At 47.0% G+C, this 25454-nt stretch overlaps 1 protein-coding gene across 1 annotated transcript in view; it reads right to left on the bottom strand.

Annotated features, from left to right (window-relative positions):
• LOC119405003 (sodium-coupled monocarboxylate transporter 2-like) overlaps positions 1–22600 on the bottom strand; it is a 40814-nt gene extending 18214 nt beyond the window's left edge. Inside the window, exons 1-6 of the mRNA XM_037671751.2 lie at positions 22313–22600; positions 21022–21087; positions 17003–17054; positions 12199–12266; positions 3231–3388; positions 772–912 (exon numbers count right to left, since the gene is read on the bottom strand). Coding sequence (XP_037527679.2) covers positions 772–912; positions 3231–3388; positions 12199–12266; positions 17003–17054; positions 21022–21087; positions 22313–22600 — 773 coding nt within the window. The remainder of the gene's footprint in view (positions 1–771; positions 913–3230; positions 3389–12198; positions 12267–17002; positions 17055–21021; positions 21088–22312) is intronic.
• Positions 22601–25454: the final 2854 nt, after the last annotated feature.

The raw sequence follows: 25454 nt of genomic DNA, 5'->3' as shown, positions 1-25454 counted from the left end.
TTGATACTTCTCGCGCGTAGACTTCGAGAAACTGCTTCACCTTCCCGAATACATTATTCTGAGTGGGAGAGGAAATCCCACTCGATTCATACTTGATTTTTTTAAGATGCGAAGCATCTCTTGCTCGGGGGTATGCCCCGCGGCGTGCTAGTCCGCATTCACACTACGCATGCGCAACTCTCCTCCTTCCTTCTCTCCAACAGCTGCGCGTTACTCTCTTCACTTCGCTCCCAGAAGCTGCTTGCGCTTCTCCTGCGTTCTCGCTTCTGCTCTCGCGGCGCATGCGCTACTCTCCTCCTCTAGTCTCCTCTCCTTCAAGCCGGTAGAGCGCTGCGCGCGTTGTCCAGCGCTTGCTTCGGTTGACTCCTCTGAAATGCGGGCTCGACATGCCGAAATTCTCTCCTGCGCAGCGCCGCGATGAGCGCCAGCGCATACGCGTCCCCTCCCCCTCTCTCTCCTCTCCTACGCTGCCTCCCTCTCGCGCGCCGGTGGACCGCGTTCCCTGCTTGCCCTGTGAGAATTACCGGCCAAGCTAGAGGGAAGGGAAGACACGACGCGCGTAGTGTTCCTCTTCGCATTCCACGACGCGAGGTCGGTAGCATGCCCAACGAACGCCAACGGAACGCGATCGTGCAGGTGCTCCGGCTTCGCATCGCCTCATGGTCCCCTTTAGCCAGAGATGGTGTAATTTTTTCCTGTCAACTACACGCTGAATATATCGATTTTAAATACGCTCATTTTTTCATAAGCAAACAATGAGCGCAGTCTTACACTCTCGCCTCGCGAAGAGTCCTCGCCGCCAAGAAGCGTTGCGTGATCATTTGATCGAGGCCCAGTCGCAGGAGCTGGTACGGAAACGCTGCGACCGAGGCGGCCCACACTGTTTCGTCGGTGGTCAGGTCGAGGTCGGTCCTGCGCAGGAAGTAGCAGATCGACGCTCAAATCACCATGATGAAACTTTAGCACACTGAAAAGATACAGGGAAGAACACAAGACAGGACGATCCATAATGAGACAAGACAGTGTGTCTTGTCTCATTATGGATCAGTACCAACACGCCCAATTGCATACCCTAACAAGTTCAAAACTTGTATGTTCATGAGATACAAAGGCATGACTGGGCTAAGGCATTTTTGCCGTGAGGCACCCTGTGTGGTCATCATGCGTTTACACATAACCGTAAAACAATACTCTATATTTGAGAATCGGCATCCAGATTTTAGACATTTTGTAGACCGGTATTGATATGTGGTGAGAATAATGGCGCCAAATCCCCTTTAGTAATGACTCATATATGAAATATAGGAAAAGTCTTCTTTCAAATGGCAATGTTAGCTGACACTTTGCGCAACCTACTCGACTTGCCCCCCCCCCCCCCCCCCCCCCTGCTCCTAATTTCATCATTATCCTGGCCCTTGCGGGAGTAAATTTTCGTGACTGCGGCCCGTTATCTGAGGTGAGATTGAGACTCCTGCTATATAGGGTGTTTCAGCTACCTTGCGCCAAGTACATTTTAACGCGATAGCGTTAAAGAGCTCGTTTCGCACGTTGCTGAACAAACGTTACAACTTTTCTACTTAATATTTTTCGTCGGAGCTACTATTTTAGACGTTAGTTAAGCAATATTTGTTAATTACCCAGCTGATCGGATTGACAGTTACCTTAGCAAGAATGAAATAATTCGACGTTTCAGAACAAGTGCCACAACTTTTGTACTGAAGATATTTCGCTAGAATTACTAATTAAGCAGGTAATTAAGCATTTTTGTTAATTATACTGCTCGGCGGATTGAAAGAATACTCTGACCGGCTGCGTGGGGCTAAGAAGGATACCGGGCCAAGTCGATACGTTTGTTTGAACGGCGAAGCTGTTTTATCAGTTCATCATAAACGGGTATGTGCCACAGAACTTAGGTAAGTCCCTCCACTCACCACTGGTCCACACAAAATGAAGAAGGCAACAGTTAGCCAAACAAATGGCTGCGAAGCGACGGCGGCCCCGAAGTGATGGAAGGCCTACGCCAACGACGACGTGCCCGTAGATCTATATGAGAGGTGCGAATGCCTGGTTTCAGCGCGAGGTCCTGTCTCTGCAGCTTGGACATCCGTGTCCTGTATGTAACTGCATTTGGTTTAACTCTAACATCTCAGCGCTGAGAATCAACGTAGAAAAAACCTAGCATCACCTAGCTAAAGCCCAGCAACAACACAGAAGCAACCTAGAAACAACCTGAATCACCTAGCTAAGGCCTAGAAACAACCTAGAAGCAACCAGATTAGACTTCATAATCGTCCAGTTTCGGTGTTTCAAGCCTTGCGCGGCTTAGTGCAAGCTTCGTGAATTTTTTAGATGCGAAGTATCTTAAGGTCGAGCTCAATCCGGTGGTGGTGGTGGTGGTGGCGTGCGGCGTGACCACCCTCACTGCGCATGCGCACACCCTCTCCACATACCTCCTCTCCACTCCCCCTCACCATTCCCCTTCCCCTCTACCCTTCTCCTCTTTCCCCTCTGCATTCACCTTCTCGCCTTCACCTCTCCACTTTCCCTCTACCCCTCCCCCTCTCCACTTTCTCTCTCCCATCCCCCTTTCCACTCTTGCTCTGAAACGCGGGCTAGACATGCCGAAATTCTCTCCTGCACAACGCCGCGATGAGCTCGAGCGCATGCGCGTCCCCTCCCCTTCTCTCTCCTCTCCTACGCTGCCCCCCTCTCGCCCGCCTGTCGACCGCGTTCCCCGCTCTCCCTGTGAGAATTAACGGCCAGGCTAGATGGAAGACACGACGCGCGTAGCGTCCCTCTTCGCGTTCCACGACACGAGGTCGGTAGCATGCCCAACGAACGCCAACGGAGCGCGATCGTGCAAGTGCTCCGGCTTCGCATCGCCCCATGGTCCCCTTTAGCGGGAGATGGTGTAATTTTTTAATAGTTGGCGCAAATTAGCTGCGACACCCCGTATATAGTACTGCTATATAGTCTACTACGACTACACATACTACTACTACTACTACTACTACTACTACTACTATTACTACTACTACTACTACTACTACTACCACTACTACTACTACTACTACTACTACTACTACTACTACTACTACTACTACTAATAATAATAATAATAATAACCCGTTCAGAGATATGAAAAGAACGCGTAATACGCATTACAAATAACGTAATAACCGGGTTCATCAACCCATTTAGCTTTGAAGGGCCTTGCTGTAGCCGCTCACCGAAATATGTAAGCCCTGACGTCCAGTTTTTCTCGGCTCGATGCTGACACGTTTGTGCCGGAAGCATCGTAGGCTATCTTGGTGATGATTACCAGAGGCGAGGCCGTCATGATCAGGGTCTGCACGCAGTCGGCCCAAACTACACTGCGGAGCCCGCCCTGAAGAAATGGTGACGAAAAAAAAAAATAAATAAAACGAGACATTGTATTTGATCTATATCGTCCGTGCATGCGCGTCGTCATTGACCCGCCGAGTACTATAGCTGCTTTGTGATCGTCAAGAATTGGTTCAAGCCTCCGTGAAAGCTTATAGCAGCGGCCACGGCGGCGGCAGTGGTTACGGCGCTCAGCTGTTGCCCCGAAAGACGCGGGTTCTATCGCGGCCCCGGCGGTTGCATTTCAACGGAGGGGAAGTGCCAGAGGCCTGTGTATACTTAGATTTAGATGTACGTTAAAGAACCCTTTAGGTGGTGTAAATTTCCGGAGCCCTCCACTGCTGTGCGCCTCGTAATCACACCGTAGTTATGGCTCGTAGAACTCCAGTATTTATTATTATTAGTGATAGCTTAGCGGCTCAGGTATTGTACTGCTAAGCCCGATGATGTGGTCGCGGAGGCCGCATTTCGATGGGGCAAAATGGAAGGACGCCTGTGTACCTCCGTACCACCAGACCCCTACAACGTATTGTAGGGGTCTGGCGCAACTCTTGTTTTGTAAGGTATGCCTTACGGAACAAGAGTTCTTTAAGGCATACCCAAAGAACTCAACCGACAATGAACCTAAGGAATTAAGGTATAGGGTACATTACTTGTGTATTTTAACTATAGCATAGTAATTATGACATAAATGGAAGAAACTAAAGTGGATCAAACTTACTACACTATATTTACAACATACAAGTAATGTCCCCTACACGTCCTTAGCTTCATTGCCTGTTGGCTTCATTAGGTTGTGTATAACAAAAAGAAACGAGCCTTCGATCAATCCTTCCTCTCTCGTTCTGTAAAGCATACGTTCATAGGCGTGCGCAGAGTTCCCCATCACAGGGGGCAAAGGTTCATCGCAGCGCCCCCCACACCCTACTAAGTCAATGTATGGGGCAGATTTTGCGCCCCCCCCCCCCACTCTTAGGTGACTAGAAGGGTCAATGTACGAGGCAGATTTTGCGCCCCCCTCTTAGGTGATTAGGGGGGGGGGCGCCCCCCCCCTGCCCTCCCTGTGCGCACGTCTATGCATACGTTACTTATACACCCAGCAGCAAATGTTTACGGGACGTGGACTCCACTGCAAATGCAAATTTCTGCTCTATTAGTGCATGACGCTTATGATCTAGCGGATAAGTGTATAGGTAGCAAAAAAGTACTACGGGCTGGAACATTTAATCGGAGATTGTGTTCCCAAGTAAAGCGGGTGTATAGCTGTCACAAAAATTGCGCGTCCCGCAAACTTTCGCTGGAGGTAGGGATGGTCGATTAAAAATTTTAATAGATTAATCGTTAATCGTTAATCGATTTAGCCTTTAATCGATTAATTGCTTTCGGTAGAATGTTTTAATCGATTAATCGACATTTTTTATGCGTGCTTTAAAACCGATATCTCATTGTTTGAGAGGCATCGTTCGTGTTCGATATGGACCGAAATCTTTATCAGACGCGCTGACGATCGAAAGTTCCCACTTTCGAAAGTGTCGACGACGGGCCCCTTGTGTTCAGTGTACGCAAATTTCCACTTTCGCACAGTGGACACAAGGGGCCCGTCGTCTTTGGTTGATGTCGCGGATTCAAGCATCTGTGGCCATCATTCCTGGACTATTTGGCAGCAGGTCGTATTTTCTCGAAGCCTGCCTACTCGAGCTCATCGAAACCGGAGGCGCGCTCGGGGACCACACTGGTTGGAAAGTCGCAGCTGAAACATACAGTGTGGCGGAGGGTGAGGAAATCTCGAGAAAGGTAAAAGACAGACGAGGAGGAAGAGGAAATAAATAAGACGCTCGCTCTCGTAAACATGGCATCTTTTCTCGGTTTGTCGGTTAGATATATATTGTGGAAGCCCTACATAATACTATAATTGCGGACTGACGCGATCTTTTCCTTGAGGTCACCCATGCAGAGATTACACAGAAACATACTGGCCATCAAACAGACCATCGGTGCAGGCAACTGCGGGAAATAGAGTGACATGAGTTTCTGCCTCCCGGCTAGAACAAACGGCAGCAGCGCCAGTATACTCCGCAGGTTTCATCTGATCGTTGCCTTAACACGGCGCCACTCGCACCTTTTCAATCGTGCGTACAGCCTGAACTGTGAGCGCTATCTCATGTTTCAGACATTACAATATAAATTTCGTGACTGTCCTTCTTTCTTGTCACAGCAGAAGACGGGGGCCTCTAGCTGAAAGCTGTATTTCTCCCTAAGTAGGCGACCATACAGTATTACTAAGTGCTACAAGGTTACTTCTAAAATAGTAATACACTGGATGCTAGACGTTCGGTAAACCGACGCGTAAAGTTACATAAATTACATAAAATTCTATAAGACCTTTTTCACAATTCGCGAGTGCGCATTCCTGCGCTACATGTTCTCTCAACTAATGGCAGCAACTTTCGTGCTTCAAGTGGAGACGAGGTCGTAGTTGCACGTGCTGGCGTTTGTCTATTATGCACTCTAAGCCACAAAGGTGCGAAATGGGAGTAAGTGCTGCATTTCGTCCTCGCAACCGGTAGTTCGTCCCCGCAGGGATTAACTGCAAGACGAGGGTGCCGTGTGCAAAGTGAGGGAGGAACTGTTAGACCACAGGGAGCAACGTTTACTCCCATGGAACTTTCCGGCGCAGTGGCGACTTCGAACGAATGGTCAGCATGCGCGTATTCAAAGAGTCCGCTAAAGAAATGAACTGTTAACAGTTTATTTCAGTGTAAAAGGTCTTGTCAACTACGGCAACTGCGGCAGAAGTAAAGTAATATCGTTCATATGGCATAATAATAAATGTGAAAAAGCTTTCACACACACAAAAAAAATGTGCTCGCGCCCAAGCTGTATCAATGCGCTGCGTGATGTTCTCGTCGTATGCACGGCAAGCTAGGACTCGGCGGTTTTGCGGTGTGTTGTGGGTGTGTTCTCGTTTCGTGGTTGCGATTGCTGTCACTTGTGGTGCACTGAATCATCTCCGCGTTGTGGTAAACGTGATCTACTACTGGAATGAAGTGCTACCCTATCGAAATGCTACGCGCCGACTGGGACATCGCCTGAGAGGTGAGTGTAAACAAGGCTGCCATCACTCCGCATGATTTTACCTGTGTGCAGTTGATATGTAACGATCACCGCTTGTTTAACATTCACGTTCTGCGCGAACAAAACACGCATGATTGATGAGCTCGCGCGATACAGCGTCGCGAGTGCGCCCCGCCTGCTATAGAATTACAAGCATGATGGTTAGGCCATCGAAACATGGTAACCTCGGTGAAGGCTCAACATTAGCTGTAGCAAGTACAGCTGTTCAAAAATAGCTTTGTTTTCAGTGCTGCCCAAATAAGCGTTGTTTATCAGAAATATTCGCGTCTTTTTAAAAGAACATTCACGTAAACTCCGCACGATATCTTCTATAGCAATGTAAACAAGTCATTTGGGAAGATTGGCTGTTAAAATAGTATGTCTAGCTAAAGGCTTAGCACCGCTAACACGGGCAGTCGGCGACGGCATCGGCGATTTCGCTCGTTTGTAGCGATGCTAGGAATCATTTATTTTTATATCTCTCAAATGAAGAGCAAGCTTCATTGATAAATAAGTGGGCGGCAGGTTTTGTGAAAGAGCAGTTTTCGTCTAATTTTTACGCATGCAGCATTTCTACAGACGCCTTGTGACGTAACTGCAAGTGCACGAACAGTTCTGCCGGAAATATTAATGCTTCTGCGATTACTTTTTCAGGAAATCGATGAATGAGAGCGTTGCGCCTCCTGAGAAACGTCTTCAACATCTTGCTGCTATGAACACGCTCTCAGCAGCTGTCGATGGTGCTGTTCCTGACGTCGGCTGGACAGCATCCATTCGGATAAAACATTGCACTTTTCATTGTCTCTTCTATAATGCAGAGAAGCCATCCTATCTCCTGCATTCAACAAAGTTGCTCAATTTATGTGTACACACGATGCTGCAGAATTGACACGAGTCGTTGAATAAACTTGGTTGTTTCTTTAGACGTTTTCATTTTTTTTGTCATTAAACAGACATTTTCACTGAACGATATAACCAACCGTGTTCCGTACAGTGAGAAGCGAGCAAACTTGGCCCGTCGACGGGAGCATACTGAGACTGTTTATATATACATACATTCATCAAGCGCCCAAATTCGCTCGAAACACGCGCGCAGAAAGACCAATCCAACGCATTTTACAATTTCATGAACGTGATCACCGAATGGTTGCTTGCGAAACACTGAAGGCTGAAGTCTAATAATATAAGGAATCTTGCTACTTTGACTAACATGGCAGAACGCGCAGCTTCCAGACGGTGCCTGTACATATATAGCCCCGGTAATATTCACTCTGCTGCGTACTGGCATGTGGTATAGTGGTTAGCGTACGCGACTGCTGATTCAATGGTCACGAGTTCGAATCCGGTGTGTTTGTTGTGAATTTTCTGTAGTTTACTTCTGAATTTATTTCTGTATATTAATTGTGTATGTCGTCAAATGCGTCTATCAACCTCCAAATTCTCGGTAATTCAACCAGAAACTGTAATAAATTGATTTCTTTTTTATCCAGAAGGAGCAACTGTTAGTCCCATCAGGGGTAACAGTTCGTCCCTACGCAGCTACCATGCAATAAATCAGTTACTCCCTAACGGGGTAACTTTTACACCCCGACATTTCGTCCCTCAAAACAACTGAGGACTAACAGTTCGTCCCCTCGCAGTTACTCCCTAAAGGACGAATCGTTCATCCTTTAGGGAGTAATGGTTGTGGCAGTGCAGTTACCCCCCAAAAGGACGAACCACAGACCCTTTTTCGTCCTTTGCGGCTTAGAGTGTGCGTGTTCGTGTCAAGAGAGCCGAGTCTACATTTTCCGCATTCCAGCGCAAGCAAACCGCGCTCGAACACTCTGTTTGAAGAAGTCACTAGCTCCCATTAATTGGACTAACTGCATCGCAAGAAAGCTAGCTGAACAATTATGAAAATGGTATAAAACGTATAAGACGGACAGCTGGGCTAGTTGGTATACAGCTTAATAAAAGATGGTTACTAGCATCCTTGTCTTCTTTACGCTAGCAAACGTGTCTTATTATGTATATACGGATTACCTAATCATCTCCCCATCATTGTACTTCATCATTCTTTTTCCCCCGTTGCGTTTTCCCCGGTGCAGAGTAGAAGGCAGGGGCGTACTAGCTCAGGCCACCCTCTCTGCCTTGTAATATATTTTCTCTCTCTCTTTCATTGGTAAACAATATTTTATTTGCTAAAGAGCAAAACAGAACTGCACTAAAGACCAGTCAGGAAACAAGCAGCGCATATTACAATGCCGCACTTACACAAAAAACGAGTAAAATCTGAGGGTTGAATAAAATACAAAGAAAGTTGCGATTGACACTACAGGCGACGAAAACTATTCGTTTATCAAATGTAAAGAGAGATGCGTTTATGCGGCAACACGATGAAACAGCGCGGCGAAAAACGAACACGAACAAAATAAGCAACAAGACGATGCGCTGGCACGTGTGGAATTTACAGAAAAGAATAAACTTCTGTGTTGAAATTTTGCGAATCGCCGTGCTGCTAACTTTCTCAACAGTCCCCTTTTGTTTTGTTTCATGGGGTTGCTGCTCCGAACCACATGCATTTTGCTACTGAGCGAATAAATGTCAGTTGCCCGGGATGCTCGGGCGACAACCGACACCTCCTTTGGGTCGCCACACATCCAGCATGCGAAAAAAGGCGCTTGAATGCTACTGACGTAGCAGGAATTGGCAAATACTCCATTGCAACGTGAAACACATTATCTAGGCCAGTTCGCATGCTGTGCCAAGTCTCATGTGAATTCGGATTGGTGCGGCGATCGACTACAGGGTTACTATAGTATGTCTTGAACTCAGAAGGCATTTGGTTAATCGGATCGTCCTCCAGTGCAACTGGTGCAACGCAGTTGCGTAGAAGTGCGCGTGGTGCGCGCAGCAGTAGACTGTGAGCCGGAGAGAAGCGGTCAAGTTCATTTCTGCCTCGATGGTGGGGAGCCGCCTCCTGCCCGGGCTTGAAGCATTGGGGAGTGCTTGGAGTGGGACGCCGTACGCGACGGAGATCAGGGCGACATCATATCTTTTTCTATGGGGTATGGCCGCCGCCACCTCCGGGCTCGTTCTGCTAGCGCAGGAATATGCGCTGTAGTGGAATCAGTGAAAGAGAGACGATGTGCACGGCATCTGCGTCTCAGGATAGCGCGCCTCGCAGTCATGCGCTCCAGCCAAGGGGCGAGTTTGGGGGGCGGGATTGGGGGGTGCCGTAATCGATTAATCGAATAGTTGTAATCGATTAATCGAGCGGCGGAAATCGATTACAATTAATCGATTAATTGTGGGCCTTTAATCGATTAATCGATTAATCGTTCATCGATTTTACCATCCCTGCTGGAGGATGTACGCGTAGGTGCCTGCACGGACAAGCGAACGCATTCCCAACACATTATGAACGCGGCCCATATTGAAGCGATTTCCGTTTCACGGCTGGTCTTGTTTTCGTTTGGAAGAGCACGTGTTTCCGATGCCCTATAAATCGGGAAACGACCTGTAGAAAAAGTTGCTGATGCAGGTGTTGGGCAAGTATGGGTAAGTAGAGTGCACATATACCTTTATGGCATTCGTTCCAAATTAATGGCTGCTTGTAGCGAAAAGGCGGCATGGCATGTAAGCGCAGGGCTCACGTCAAACCTATATTTCCTATATAACGGCCCGTGTCCTCCAGTGAGTCGCGCCTACCGGGGTTACTTTTTTGTTGTTCATAGCAAGAAACTCTGCTGCAGTTTAGAATTGACTCGCAGACCTTAAAATTGGTCGCTTAATTGTAAACTTGCGTCTTTTGAAATTCGTGGTTGAATGTACAAATAAATCAGAATCAGCAAATGTATAAAATGTCTCACGGTTCCATGGCATTCCCCTAAGACGACTCAAAGGCGAAAGCCGTCTTGTTCTTTTTCTACTTAGTCGATTGCAATGGTCCTTTCGCTCCACCCCTAAAGTTTCCTGCACCTCACGTGGTGCTACACTGCCTCCGAGATCCGCCCAGTTTTGAAGAAGCGACGTCATGTGATGACGTCACCATGCAACGTCATGTTATGTTGCATCATAGTGACGGAATGATGACGTCATCGTTGATCACGTGACTTTTTGCGTCATTACGAGTTGACGCCATCGACGCCGATGGTCAGTTTTTGCGTTTGGTGAGGCATTCCAAGGCTTTGGTCTTAACAAAATGGTGAAAATTACAGGAGATGCTTATACAGAAGGACGTCATGGTGTCATGAGCAATGGTGTGCGTAAACATACCTTAACTTGAAATTTTCCTGAACTGACTTTACAATACCACACAATACAATACAATACAATACAATACAATGCAATACAATACAATACAACACAATACTTCACGATACCACTGACTTCGGGATGCGCGTGTGTCTAATGGTATGGAGCGACTGCTCTGGATAGGCGTTGGTTTCGTATTCTATCCCCTAACCAGGAGGTCGTTTCTTTTTGAACTGCATAGTTTTTTACAGAAACCCAGAAATCCTTCTGTGCTACCGTCCAATGGACGAAAAGATATCACTGTCATGCCACAATACAGGGTGTTTAAAGAAGTGTGTCCGAAAATCCTTAAAAATGAGGGAAGTGCCATATGTGCTCGCTATCTTAGGCATAATTTTATATGCGGCGGCGCTCATCTTCAGATGACTGGAGAGATTAGTTACGTTAGTAACTATAGAAATTGAAATAATTAACTTTTTATTAAATGAAGGTATACGGTCGCGTCAAATGGGAAAGTTGAAGTGCTTACTGCGAATACGCCATTGTCTCTTTCAGATTTCCGAAAAGCGGCCGCTTCTAATCATTGCGGAGTGATGAAATCGGACATTTCACCGGCGAAACCGAAACGGGAACACCAAAGAGCGCAAGTGCTACGCCCTTTATAGACACCCAGAATGACGACACTGTTTCCCTCGTACTGCGCGGTTTTTATGCATTTCTTAACGTACATGCGCCATGCGTGTTACTATGGCAGGCGCAGATTCAAAACCCACGAAGCAAAGAAGATTGATGGCTGATAACGGCGCTCGTTTATCCAAAACCCTGCAATGAGAGGAAAGCAGTGTCCTCATTCTGGGCGTCTTCGAAGGGCGTGGTACTTGCGCTCTTTGGTGCTCCGGTTTCGGTTTCACCGGTGAAATCTCTCCGATTTCATTATTCCGTACAAATTACCAGCGGCCACTTTTCGGAAATCACGAAGTGTCAGTGGGGTATTCAGAGGAAGCATTTCAATTCTCCCATTTGACCCAACCGCCTATCTCCATTTGGTAAAAAAGTTAATTTTAACTGCTATAATTAGTGCTGGAATTAACGTCTCTCTTCATCTGGATATGTCCGCCGCCACATATAATGTATTGGCTGTGGTAGCGGGCAAATATTGAACTTCGTGCAAATATTGCACTTCCCTAATTCTTGAGGATTTTCGGACACGGCATTTCTTTAAACACCCTGTGTATTCCTTTGCACTACAAACATAAGGTTTCTTGTTTTTTTTTTTTACTCAAATGTTTTCTCTGGTAAAACGTCGATGAAACTAACAACATTGACCTTGTAACGGCATTTCTAAAGACTTCGATTATCGCCGATACTTTTTGTCAAAACAATCGGTGTTTCATCGATTCTGTCAGCGACGAACGTTCAAGTTTTGTTCTCGCTTTGAGGAAAATTCTAAGTCGAACTCACCAGCGCAGTGTATCCGGTTCCAGCGACGCCAACTATGACTGTGGCGACTACCGTTGACACCTCGAGCACTGGAGTTCAAACAGGAAGAGAGGGGGTGATTATGTTCTAAGAAAACAAGGGAACGAGACAAAAAATAAACAAAAACAGTGTTGCTGTCTGCTAGTTCTCGTTCGATTAACGACTTTACCCCTTGCTCTTGCTTCCTCGCAGTCTAAGAAACAAACTGTTTAGTTGCATTCGAGTTACTCTAGGTGAGCTTTAGCAGTAGGAATCTTGCGCCGCGTTACGCGGAATTGTCAAGGTAATCATGCGTTGAGAGAACTCTCATTAAAAAGGCATAGCTGACAAAACAAAGCGGTCAAGCACGTTAAGACCCGGGATGGCGGTAACCACATACCTATCGCAAGCGATGTCTATTTGGTTACCAGGGCCGTACCCAGGAATTTTGTTCGGGGGGTGTTTGTGTGCAGAACGGCTAACTTTGGCGACTGGTGGTCGCTGTGAAGGCGTGCAAGTATTTTAGTCTCACCCGAAAAGTTAAAGCATGAAAAAATTTCGGGGGGTGTCAGAGCCCCCTCAACCTCCCCCCCCCTCCCCTTAGTTACGGCCCTGGTGGTTACCGCTGCAGATTAATATTCGACACTGACCGACTCACTCACTCACTCACTCACTCACTCACTCACTCACTCACTCACTCACTCACTCACTCACTCACTCACTCACTCACTCACTCACTCACTCACTCACTCACTCACTCACTCACTCACTCACTCACTCACTCACTCACTCACTCACTCACTCACTCACTCACTCACTCACTCACTCACTCACTCACTCACTCACTCACTCACTCACTCACTCACTCACTCACTCACTCACTCACTCACTCACTCACTCAAAGCCTTTGACCACCCATCATGCGCTTAATTACATCTGAAACGCCGTCAGAGACGACAGGAAGTTACAAATCTTTGCGTGCGGCGGCCTGCGAATGACGCTAATGGCGAAGAGCACTCGCTCAAAGTGACACTAAATTTTCCCGCCTGAAGCTGTCGCGCGCGCAGATTTTCTGCAAGCAAGCTGCGCAAGCAAGCCGTCGCGCAGAAAAGAAATTGCTAAAGGCCGAGTTTCACGCGTTTTGTACTCGCCTGAATGCACTCATCAAGGGTCGGTCTGGAATAAAGGTACGGCACACTCTGTGTAGAGTGTAGTACCTTGTCTTTGGCTCGTTTCTGATTTGTAAATCAGGAAAACATTAAGAGAATTTCATTCAATTAATGTACTTCAGTGCTCCCACAGCATGGAGTCAATTCTGTTGGAAATAGTGAGTATAGTTGCTCGATTGTGACAGCCACGCGTGGGGATTGCGACAGAAATCCCGATGAGCTGCTATTCTTTTTCATGGCTAGCTTTATCAGCGATGTTTTAATCGCGTCCCGTAATGACATTATGTCATTGCCATAACGGCGACATTCTGTATGAAAAGGCGAGTTAAACTGAAAGTATCTGAACTGCTGTTATTATCTGCCATTTTTTTTTCATGCGGGTTGCCGCACCGGATATCATAAATTGTACGATGCGTGCCAGCCCCTATTTCAATTGAGTACTAAGCTGGCAGCACGGGTGAAGCGGGCTATAGTGCTTTCTATGAAAAAAAAAAAGAAGAATGCAAATAAAAATACCTTTAGGTCAAAGAAACAACGCCAACAAAAAACAAGAACAAGCGAATAAATGAACGGATGAACGAACGAAGAAGACAGGTTAAGAAAAACGTATTAAAAGCTAAATAATCTAGCGCTTGGTTAAGCGAATTCCCGTTTGGGGCATAGTACATGGCTACGAAAGTTTTCAATCTTGCATATATATATATATATATATATATATATATATATATATATATATATATATATATATATATATATATATATCTCGGCACACATGAACACACATCAAGTGTGCTTGAACGCCCCCCCCCCCCCCTGCGAAAAAATTTCTGGCTACGCCCCTGGGTGCCACATATACCTCAATGACTGGATTAAACTGTCTATGACAATGTTGTGCCGGCTAGGAAGAGCTGAATTCATAAAGTACCAAGAATTTCTCAGTACCCGTCTCTCAATAATCTTTATACATGTCCCAGTATCCTTTTAACACATTGTTAACTATGTGCTCTTAATAGGAACATACCCACTCGTCATTGCAAGGTGTCTCGTGTTAAAGCTTCCGTCATCAAAAACCCTGAAATGTCAGCATTAGCAGAACGAGCCCGAGTCGGAAATTGTTAGTTTCCTTCACCGGTGCAGTTCAACTAAATGGAGAGAAAGATGATCCTCAATGTCTTTTTTTTCTTGCACCAATGTAAGACAGCCCAAAACATTTTTACGGTGAATTTTCTTCCGGTATGAAATTCTTGCTTGTCCTTCATTTGTCAGATATCATGTAGCTGCTCAAAGTGACGCGGGAAATAGTTTCACGGTAGTTTTGTTCATAAAATCGCTGCTTGGTTGTTGTGGTCTTTTAGTATGGAGTTATGCAAAACACCTTGTGGTCTTTCAGTAAGGTTCCGCTCGGCCGCTGTAAAACTGGCCTGTGTATACGAGGTTCTCAGGTTCCGCCCAAGCTGCAACGTGCAGATTTTTTCCTCGCCTCATTTTTTTTTCTCAACCTCAATGCGAACTACGAATTGGTTTCAACAAAATTCAACGGTGCAATCAAAACATATTATCCACTAAAAAACAAAAACACAAAAACGCCATGTTCGTACCTGTACATGACCAGAGCTTTTCTTGATTAAAGATTCGAGAGTTCTAGCTGACCTGTGTGTGTTCTCAAGAAAACATGTCCCCGGAAAAGGGTCATCGGTCATCATCTAAAAAGGTCACAGTTTCGCCGCAGCGGCGAAGCAATCAATGCGATAGCAACAAATTAGAATGAAACGCGAAGAACGGAAAGCAGCTCGAAATTTCCAGCGCGTCGCTCAAGCGCAAAGGACGCACGAAAAGAACACACACAGGGCGAGCGTGAACTATCAAGTGTCACAGTTATTACTTATTTCTGTTTGAACAGCGTGCTCGTTTCGCAAACGCGGCCGCTGCAGCGAGCGAAGTGACCTTGGTACGCTCTGTGCCTTCATGTCCCGGTATGAAATATATATATATATATATATATTGTAAGCACATTTATCGTACTTCATCGTTCTCACTTATACACAACCATCATCATCGCCATTGGGTTGGTTGGTTGCTGTTCTGAGCCGAGGCAGACATCGCGGAATAAACGCTGCTGCTGGCCCTGCCTGGTGAAGTCTTCCTGCGTCTTTGAGAGTGGTGGAGGTATATATATATATATATATATATATATATATATATATATATATATATATATATATATGAGACACGCGAATGAGACACGCGAACAAGCGCACGCGTGCCGCCGCGTTGTTGGTGCGCCGTGGTCGCGAGAGTAGCATTACACTCTCGGTTCTGAGAAGTCACGATGCCTATAGCAAGTATTGTCATGCACCACATATATATATATATATATATATATATATATATATATATATATATCTATATATATATATATATATATATATATATATATATATATATATATATATATATATATATATATGTGGTGCATGACGGCGGCGACGGCAAAAACCAGCCGAGACTGTCCATATAATTGCTATCGCAATAAAACGGTGTTCCAGTTAGCTCCGCTCGTATGACACGCAGCGACCACGGTGGGTTGGCCGGTCATTGGGTCGTCATCATCAGCAGCCTGACAACGCCCAAAGGCCTCTCCCATGTTTCTCCAGTTAACTCGGTCGTGTGCTTGCTGCAGCCAATTTACACCACGAGCATCTTAAAATCACATCGGCCCACCTAACTTTCTGCCCCCCCCCCTCGCGCACCTGCTTTCTCTTGGAATCTAGCCTTTACTCTTTAATGACTAGCGGTTATCTTGCGCTCGCGCTACATGCCCTGTAAGTTAGTGCCAGTTTTTTCTTCTTGATTTCTGCTAAGACGTCCTTGCCGCATCTTACCGACACTTACCTACGGGACAGAAACGAAAAGGGTTACACTTAAATTGAGGGTGACGCAGCGAGCCATGGAAGAAAGAAATGATAGGCAAAAATTAAGAGAGTATAGAGTGGGGCAGAGAACAGACGGGTGATAAGGTCATCGGGTGGCCAGCAGTGAATTAGTGGAAGTTTAGAAGTATGGCTTAATAGAATACGTTGCTGGGCTAGTTGGTTCATAATCTTCAAAATTGGATAACGCGAAATCGACCAGGACTACGAAGGAACACAGATGCGAAGGAACACAAGTGCATGTCATGTGCATCTGTGTTCCTTCGTGGTCCTGGTCGATTTCCCAATTTTGAAGTTTAGAAATGTTATGACGTGTCGATTCGTCTTCATCAAATGTCATTCAGATGACGTGCGAGCGAACAAGCGCACGCGTGCCGCCGCGTTGTTGGTGCGCCGTGGTCGCGAGAGTAGCATTACACTCTCGGTTCTGAGAAGTCACGATGCCTATAGCAAGTATTGTCGGTTTATGACAATGACAACGCGAATGGAATGTCAGTCAAGTGGTGTTCAAGGCCCAAGTGTCCGAGAACGAGGCGACAACGCTTCTACATTCAAGGCTTCCATCGCGACGGAGAAATTTAGAGACCGATATTGAAAGTCGACCGCAGACCGCGTAAAAAAGCTCATATAATGTTTTTAGATAGCTTGGGCACAGGGCAACCAGCATGAAAGATTTTACGTTTATGGGAGCGAAGCGATGTAGCTTACCTGTAGAAATGGCAATCGCAGCACTGTACAGGCCAGCCACACCTATAGCTTGCTGAAATCAATCAATCAATCAATCAATCAATCAATCAATCAATCAATCAATCAATCAATCAATCAATCAATCAATCAATCAATCGAACATGTTCACTTTTAGTTGCGAAAGACTGTTCAACCGTTTACAGTTACTGACTGCTTACGATATGACAGGTATTTCGCCAAATGCGTTCTAAATTCGTTAAGATAATGAATGTGAGATAATAAATTTCTTCCTGATTGCTGATACCACAGAGACATACTTTTCCGGCAGCTCCAGTCACGCACTTGGCCGGCACTGAAGAAGGACGTGATTGGTTGCGCTCCACCATCGGCGAGCAATGAATCGAGCTCCGTTACCTATAGCAGCGAATGGGCTCACTCATGAAGCGGGCTTCTTTGTCAAGTAACGACCTAACTCGAGTGTGAAGCGAGTTTGTAAGAACTGAGGCTTGGGCGAGCTCGTAAGGAGTTCGTAAGGCGAGTTGGTAAGGATGCGCTGTTAATACCTTCTTAAAGCTCTTACCAGATTTGTCCATATTTAAACTTTTTTAGTGCGCACAAAAGACAAGGACAAGAAAGAGACACACGAGCGCCAACTCTAAACTTTTTATTTTTATTTTTCAAAGGAACGATACATATAAATACCCAAAAACCAGCATAGAGCATGTGCGGCGCAAGTCATGTGGACACTGTCAGAAGGGCTAAACAGAATTTAAAAAAAACAAACTCCTTATCTGTTAGAGCCACCGAAGGATGACTGATGCATTTCTCTGCACACCTATTGATATAAAATGCTTCCGTAACTTCCCGTGTTAGTTTGTCTTTATCTGCAAACAAGATATCTGTATCATGAAAAACGGGTATTACCAGAGCATAGACGATAAGGATAGAAGACAGGATAAGTAGAGGCAAAGAGCGCCGCCTCTACTTGTCTATTTTTCTTATCGTCTATGCACTGTTAATACCTTCGTAAGAAAGCGGGTTTCTTTGTCAAGCAAAAAATCTTGCTCGCTTATAAAACGAGCTTTCTTCTCTGGCTGCCATGTGGATACCTTGTAAGGTGAGCTTCCTCATCAACTAATGGCATGGCTCGCTAATCAATCGAGCTTCGTTATGAAGCATCAATCTGATTGGACTAAGAAGCCAGCTTCTTTATGTAGCAGCTATCGAGCTCGGTTCATAAGAGCTTCCTGGAAGACCAGCCATCTTGCATGCTTCATGCTCGCAAGGTGAAGAGTCATAAGCAACATACTCATGGGCATGAACCAGGGGCGTAATAGTTGTATTCCCCGGCAGTCCCGTATCGTTTTTTTTTTTTTTGCGAGAAACTTGCCCCGAAATCAGTTTACAAATTAGCTGCCCCGACTTTCTCATAAGTTATGCGCAGGGTTATGAGCTCTGTCGGACGGGGCACTTCAAGTGTCCAATCTGGACTCATTCTTATGGTGACTCTGATTTAAAAGATAATTAGTGTTATTTGCGTAAGTTCTCGGTAATTAGTGTCTCTAGTGTGCACGAGAATCTACCCCTAAGTGGAAAAACCAATTCAGCAAAGCTCACTTGTATGTCTTGTCATTCCTATTTAAAATCTTTCGAGAAACACCCGATACGATACGTGCGCACACTCTAAGAAAAAAGAGAGTCAAAAGAGGGTCATGGAACCGTGACTCTCTTCGGGTGTCCATCTGACCCCTTTTGGAAGGTACAGGCAGAGAAAAAGAGTTCGCATTTGGGAAGGAGTCACTGGACCCTCCTGAAGCGCATTTCGATTGGCTTCGGTATACGGAAGAGCCGCCGTATACGCCATACATATCGCACGCTCGCCCTTTGGCGCCGTTGTGGCGCCTTGCTCGGCGACGCAGACGGGGTTGGCGCCGGGGTGGCGCGCCGCTCTCCTCTCTCAGTCGTCTCAGTCTCCTGGTCTATTGGAATGCGACGCGTGGTTGCGTTGGTTGCGCGGAGCGCTGGTTGCGCGTCTTCGGTGGTGTTGACGCCGGCTCCGTGCACAAAGTGACGCTTGGAGGGCGGAATATTCATGGAGCTGCGGACGACAACGGGCGCCGATTAACGGTGAGTGTACTGCTTTCGTAGGTACTAATTATACAGCTTTAGCTGGGCGTCTGCAGCAGCTCTGCGGAACCTGCTAGCCATTTCGAACAGATAGCCTGTATCCGCGGGTCTGTTGCGGATGCCCAACTAAGGCTGTCAGTTAACGAGTTGCCACCGTTATGCGCGTTGCTGTACAAGCTCCCATAAAGTGAGCGATGCAAACAATAATCGAGGGTCATTTCTTGCTGATCGCACGTCGTGTCTGCACTACTGAAGATGCAAGATGTCGTTTTGAGATGCACTTTAGTCTACTTCATAATAACATTTCCATCGACTTTGAGTGTGCAGCGTGCTTCCACGCGTGGGAACGTGAAGAAAAAAAGCCTGTGTACAGAACGCTCAGACGCACTATATGTAATGGTTTTTGTTGGCTTAAAGACGGTAGTTTGAGGTGCAGATATAGTACGGTGGCTTCCATACCGTACGCGGTAGTCACTCAAGTTGGACACGGCTCGCCGGTAAAGTGAAAAAGCTCTAGACTTTCGACGGCGCGCGTTGTTGCGGCCGCCGGCGTGCACTCTGTTCCCTCGTTTCTGTTTGCTGTTTTCGTGGTTTGCATACACTGCGATGACGTTGGGCGCTATAACAGAATCGAGTGAGTGTACGTGATTGTCGGAGTTATGTGCGCTAATTCTAGAATATGACATGTCTGATCTCGACGTAGACGGCGTACGCACGCCCTGGGTGTCGTTCGGGCCCTAGTACTCGCATCTGTTTATCTGAGCATTTAAGGATGGGTTACGTTTGTAAAACATGCGGTCAATAACCGCTCGCGGCATGCCCCTGGCTGCCGGAGGATGTGCTTTGTTGTTTTGTTGTTAGCCTTTATTATGTCTGTGTGAACCACTTATTGTGTAGGTTTTGCAAACCTTTACTGCAATTTCATTTCCTCATCATAATATCACGTTCTGCTTTTCAGATACCGTTTTTCATGGTGCTCAAGCTGGACAGGAGCGACAACCTAGCAAGCCACAAGTCTGATGCCTCAAGCCGTCACCACTTTTTGATTTATTCTTAATCACAAGGAATAAATATGGAAACATGATGGCGATTTCTGCTGTTCATTTAGCACCATATGACACTGTGTACATCACAGTAACACATTTTAGTTGGCTATACTCATTGAAGCATGTAAATGAGGAATACCCAAACTTCTTAATTGGAAATCACAGACCATCTTTTCGCGCTTTCTATATAACTTTGCTGGAAAATATGTGTTGTTTTGACGAGTTTTATTAAAATAATGCTAAAACTGAACCATTCTTTTTTTACAGTCGCTGGGAAGAACGGCAAGTATTATTGGACTTGCTTAAAATGAATACTCCACTATATTCAATAGTAGTCGCGCAAAAGTAGAGCAAGGATCAAATGAGTAGCTTAAAATACTTGTGGAGTCGCTTGATGCTTCGGTGTGGGTCCCTTGACCCCCCCTAGGAGCGTTACCGGCAAGAGTCGTCTGACTCCCTATAAGTGGTAACGTGATCCGCCCGACGAGAGTCTTTCCACTCTTCCTAGAGGGTCAGGGGACTCTCCTAGAGCGAGCCGACCCTGACCCACCAAGAGAGTCACCGTGACTATTTAAAGAGAGTCCTATACGTGGCAAGTCAGAACACTCCGAAAAGAGTCACGCATACTCTTTTTTTTCTTAGAGTGCAGTTGCGAACGTCTAACAACCGAACCGTAGAATCAGTACACCCGAAATTCATATTGATGCGACGGAGACAACAGGTGCACACGCTCTTCGGATTCCTCTGTTTAACCTCCCTGCCTTCTCCCTTTCGTTTTCTTCATTTCTTCCTTCTCTCAATTCCCCAGCGATCACCCAACACTCTCTCGCTTTTGCTCTGCGTAAAAATAGGTGGAGACGCACTTACGCTTAAGACGAAGTAGATCACCGACGATGCAACTCCAACGCCGTTTCCGTAGCGCATACGAAGGTACTGTGGCGAAAAAAGATAAGATTGTTTGGATATACTGAGTCTGATAATTAATGTTTGCCACGGAAAAAAAATGTAGCGATCGCGCTATACTGTCCGAAAGAAAAGAAATATTATGGCAGAACGAATCTCACAATGAGTACTGGCGTTAATGCGCCAAACTGAACTGTGAACCGATGCTACCACCTACTTCATGGGCCGTTATCCAGCGTGCAGAGCTTAAAAATCCGGCAACCATAACAGATGGTGAAGATAAACAATCGGGAAGTTCCTATCCATCACGTGGTTGCGGTGCTGCGGCTTAGTGTTCTGTACTAGGGCGCGAATGAATGACTCATTCGTGTCCTGGAGTGAACGTTGTCATACGTAAATGATAATGAGGTCCGAATTCGAATGCGTACATCGGCTAACATGAATGAAAAAGGAAAGACACCGTTACCCTCGTTTGTGCGTCATTTCAGAGGCTTGTTCCGTTTTGAATGAGGTGGCAGCAGATGTTGCGTGGGAGGTACTGGTTTACGTTTAAAATAACAGAGAGCTGAGCCAGTTGGTAAGTATTCATGTTAAAGAGACAGGGCATACAAACACGGACACAAGAGAACAGTCACGGCGTTTGTGGTGTCTTGACTTCTCTCTTGTGTCCGTGTTGGCACGCCCCGTCTCTAACTGGTTTACGCACAAGAGATAACATTCCATGTAACGGTAGGCGGTCTGTCGAAAGCGATGGGCGGTAAACTAGAGCGGTGGGCTGTAAGCGGAGCGGTAGGCTGCATTTCCACCACCGCCCACTGTGAGGCGAACCCTGAAATATATGTACGGCGACGTCGGTTCGTTTGCCGTACCAAAATTCCAACAGTTGATGTTTCTTTTTTAAAGTACAACCAGTAATCTTCATTTTAGCATCATTCGTTTCAACAGGGAATTCAGATAAACAGAACGCTTTCTCCTGTTCCTTAGAACGCTTTTCCTGCGTATTCTGTACTGTATCTCCCCACCGGTTCTGTTTGTCCGTCACAGGAAAACGTTTGAAGCGAAGAGGGGCTTAAAGCGAGGCACGTTTGGCATGACCCGTCTGACACATGTTATTGTGACCTGATGGAAGAGGCTGACAACTTGCTTGTATCGAGCTTTTGGTATGACTGGTCGTGTGACGGATCGCATCATTATTCGCCCGTTCATTTCGCTTACAACAACATCGTCACATGAGAAGGTACCGGAGGTATGTCACCTCGAAGACCGACGTGACCTTGAGCTCATACAGGACGGGCAGGAAGAGATAGGCGACCATCATCACGGCCGGCACAAAGACCGGTATGGCCCAGAGCGTGTGGAAGCCGTACACGTAGTAATGCGCGGTGAACGCGATGAGACCGGACGCGGACACGTTGGACGCCACCATAGACAGGGCCAGCGGAAGGGTGTGGATCGTCCGGCTTCCCAGGAACGTCTCATCTTTGCTCCGGAAGCGAGACCGTCGACGCAGAGACAGGTACAGACCGGTGCCTGCACAATTCATGTATGGGAGAGAGAGAGAGAGTACAAATGAAAGGCAGGGAGGTCAACCGGGTTGTCACTGGTCTTCTGCACTACATTTCGGTAGGTGACAAGGACAAAGGAAAGGCTGAAAGAAAGGAGGGGGAAACTTTCAGTGGTATTGTAGTGTTAACGTGGTTCTAGTGTAGGTCTTAGTGTAGTTATACATGCCACACTGAATCCTGCGCTAATGTCACTCCCGTGCAGGCCTTGGTGTAGTTCCAAATCCTGCGCTTAATGCAGCTCCGCTACCGTGCAACCTGAGGAAGTGCGCAGCACGGGAAACCCGGTGATTCCTTCGGCTATCACGCGCTTGGCTAAACGGTGGCGCCATTTCTTGCGCGGCGCGCGCGGGCATCAGCCGTATGCTTTAGAACAGTCTTTCGCGATTTTAGGTAAATTATTGCGATTAATTCTTGGTTATTTCTGTAGGTGATATCATTTTAGACCTTGTTAGTTTATTTTGAACTGGTTTTGAGCATTGCTAGCCTTGTTTTAGGCCTGTATTGAACGCTGCGTGACCATGCAACATGAGACGTTGGATGGACGACAAGCCGGGCCCCTAAAGTGCTACAGACCTAAAAAAGAAGTGATGCGCGCGCACACATAACACAGTTCACCGCGCCTTGACAGACAGACGGTCACGCAGCTTAGTTGTCTTCGAAAAGTACAGCAGTGAAGGCACGTTCACACCGAGTGGCGATCCGGAAAGCGGAGAGGCGGATCCGGAAAGCGGACGCGAATTATCCGCAAAACCGGAAAACCCGCAGCCGCTTGCCCGGATCGCTCCCGGACCGATTTTCTTCGCGCGGAAAAGTTGTCCGCTTTGGCCGCAGCCAATCAGGGCCCGAGAAGCGCGCGCGCAGTATTGCGTAGTGCCGCAAGATAGCGACACGTCCGCCGAGGATTGGTGGACTGCTCCGCCCCCGCGACGGAGTGGGCAGAAGGCAACGCGATCGGTCTGAACAGCCGCGCGGCCTCGCTGCCTCTCCGCTTTGAAAATCCGCTTGCCCACAATTGCGTGCTCCGCGTTCGTTGTGAACGTGCCTTGAGAGTCACAGATCGTATAAGTTTGAGACGTTATCATGACATTCTGACGTCACATGGCATTGTCGCTTGGTCAAAGGTGCGCCGATCCCGGAGGTCATGAGCACCACATGTGGTGCAGAAAGCGTCAGGTCTGGAAGAACAGTGCACTAGGCTGAGAACATCAAGGTAATCTAATGCGTGTCTCTCACATTGCCGCTGCTTGTTACGCATTGCAAGAAGTCCCCGGTCCCCGGTTGTAACACACAATGCATTACCAAGTGTGCACCAGGCTGTAACCTTCAAGTGTTAGTGTATGCTGCCAAACTTGTTTTTAAAAATAAGGCTGGCAAAGCAAGTCGAACGCTCATCTCATGTTTACGCGCCTTATTTTTACGCAGAGGGTTCTTAGAGATCAATGATTGCTGGAAATATAGCGTGCGGCGAAATGATACTCCTCCGCACGGCGGCAACATCTGTTAACCTTTCAATTTTGTATTCGAAGCGTCCTCGACGGCTGTAAGTGGTATTCTGTGCCGAGGTGACAGGACTGTCGTGCGTACGACTATGACACGCCGTCTTACGGATCTGGCCCACGAATCACAACCAGGCATTAGCCGCACCGAAGCTCATCTGAGAGACTCCTATTGGTGGCCATGCACGAATACTCACATTGAAGGACTTCTGCGCTTTTATAAGCTTTTAGAAGGTGTCCATAATTCTCAATCGCTGACATGGCGTGCGGCAGCTCAAGGACGTGAACGTGCATACACAAGAAACGGCTCTTTTCACCTCCCGCGCTTAAGCGCGCTTTCACGCGCTCGCGCACTGTTTGCGTTGCCCTGTACCACTCAGTTGTTCGGAGCGTATGGATACCTTGTCACGTGTAACGCTTCACAAATCAATATGTTCGCACTGTGGCGGTCGTGTAATTGACACACGCGGAAACCGATGATACTTGCACGTATAGATCGAACTGCGCAACTTCTGCAACGCCCCGCTCAGATCGAAACAACCCACTTTTTTTATTGCTTATTGAGCGTAAAACCTTTGTTTATGTCCCAACACCTGCTGTATGTGATACTCAGCTTAGGAGCTCCGCAGCGACATAGCGCAGCTGTTGCTGTATATTCTGTTCGGATCCGGCCTGTTGCAGGCAATACGCGGCTGCCATTGGCTTTCGCTTGATGCGCCTGTTAAGAATTCCGAAGGCCTCCGCGCACCCTCCCGCCGCAAAGACTGCGCGCGCGGCCCAAGCCGTCATTTTCAACAACGCGCTGTTGTATTTTTATTTTGTTTCTATCCGTGCTAGTTGAGCGTGACGTGCACAGTCGACGCTTTCCAGGAAAGAGCCATAACTCCTCGTCTGCCGACATCGAGGGTCTCAGACCGCGCCACCTCCACCGGCATGGCCTCGGCGGGGCGCCTTTGACGGCGGTGTTGACTGAAGAGGAGCAGTGCGTCGTTCCGCGAGTGTTGTGCTTGTGGGGGTGGTGTGCTGTTACGTCGGGAGGAGGGGACGGACTGCGTGCCTGCAGCCTGCGTGTTTACGACGCTCAAAAGACCTACTAGAGAGCGGACGCGTGTCCGAACGTTGAATGTATCGTGCCTTTCTCTGCTTTGTATAAGAATACAAGTTTTCCATTTTACAACGTAATGTGAGTTTGTCTTCATTTAATGTCTCACACGCGCAGTGAGAAGTGACGTATACCTGGCGATAGCGATTAGAGTCAGCGAGGAAGTTTAGGGCGCGAGTAATCATCTACATTTTCTGGTGCCGAAACCCGGGATTACTTCGCCTGCTGACCTCG

This window comes from Rhipicephalus sanguineus, chromosome 9 (assembly GCF_013339695.2).
Source record: "Rhipicephalus sanguineus isolate Rsan-2018 chromosome 9, BIME_Rsan_1.4, whole genome shotgun sequence".
Taxonomy (NCBI): domain Eukaryota; kingdom Metazoa; phylum Arthropoda; class Arachnida; order Ixodida; family Ixodidae; genus Rhipicephalus; species Rhipicephalus sanguineus.
The sequence above is the reverse complement of the archived record's forward strand: the minus strand, read 5'-3'. Positions and strand labels throughout refer to the sequence as shown.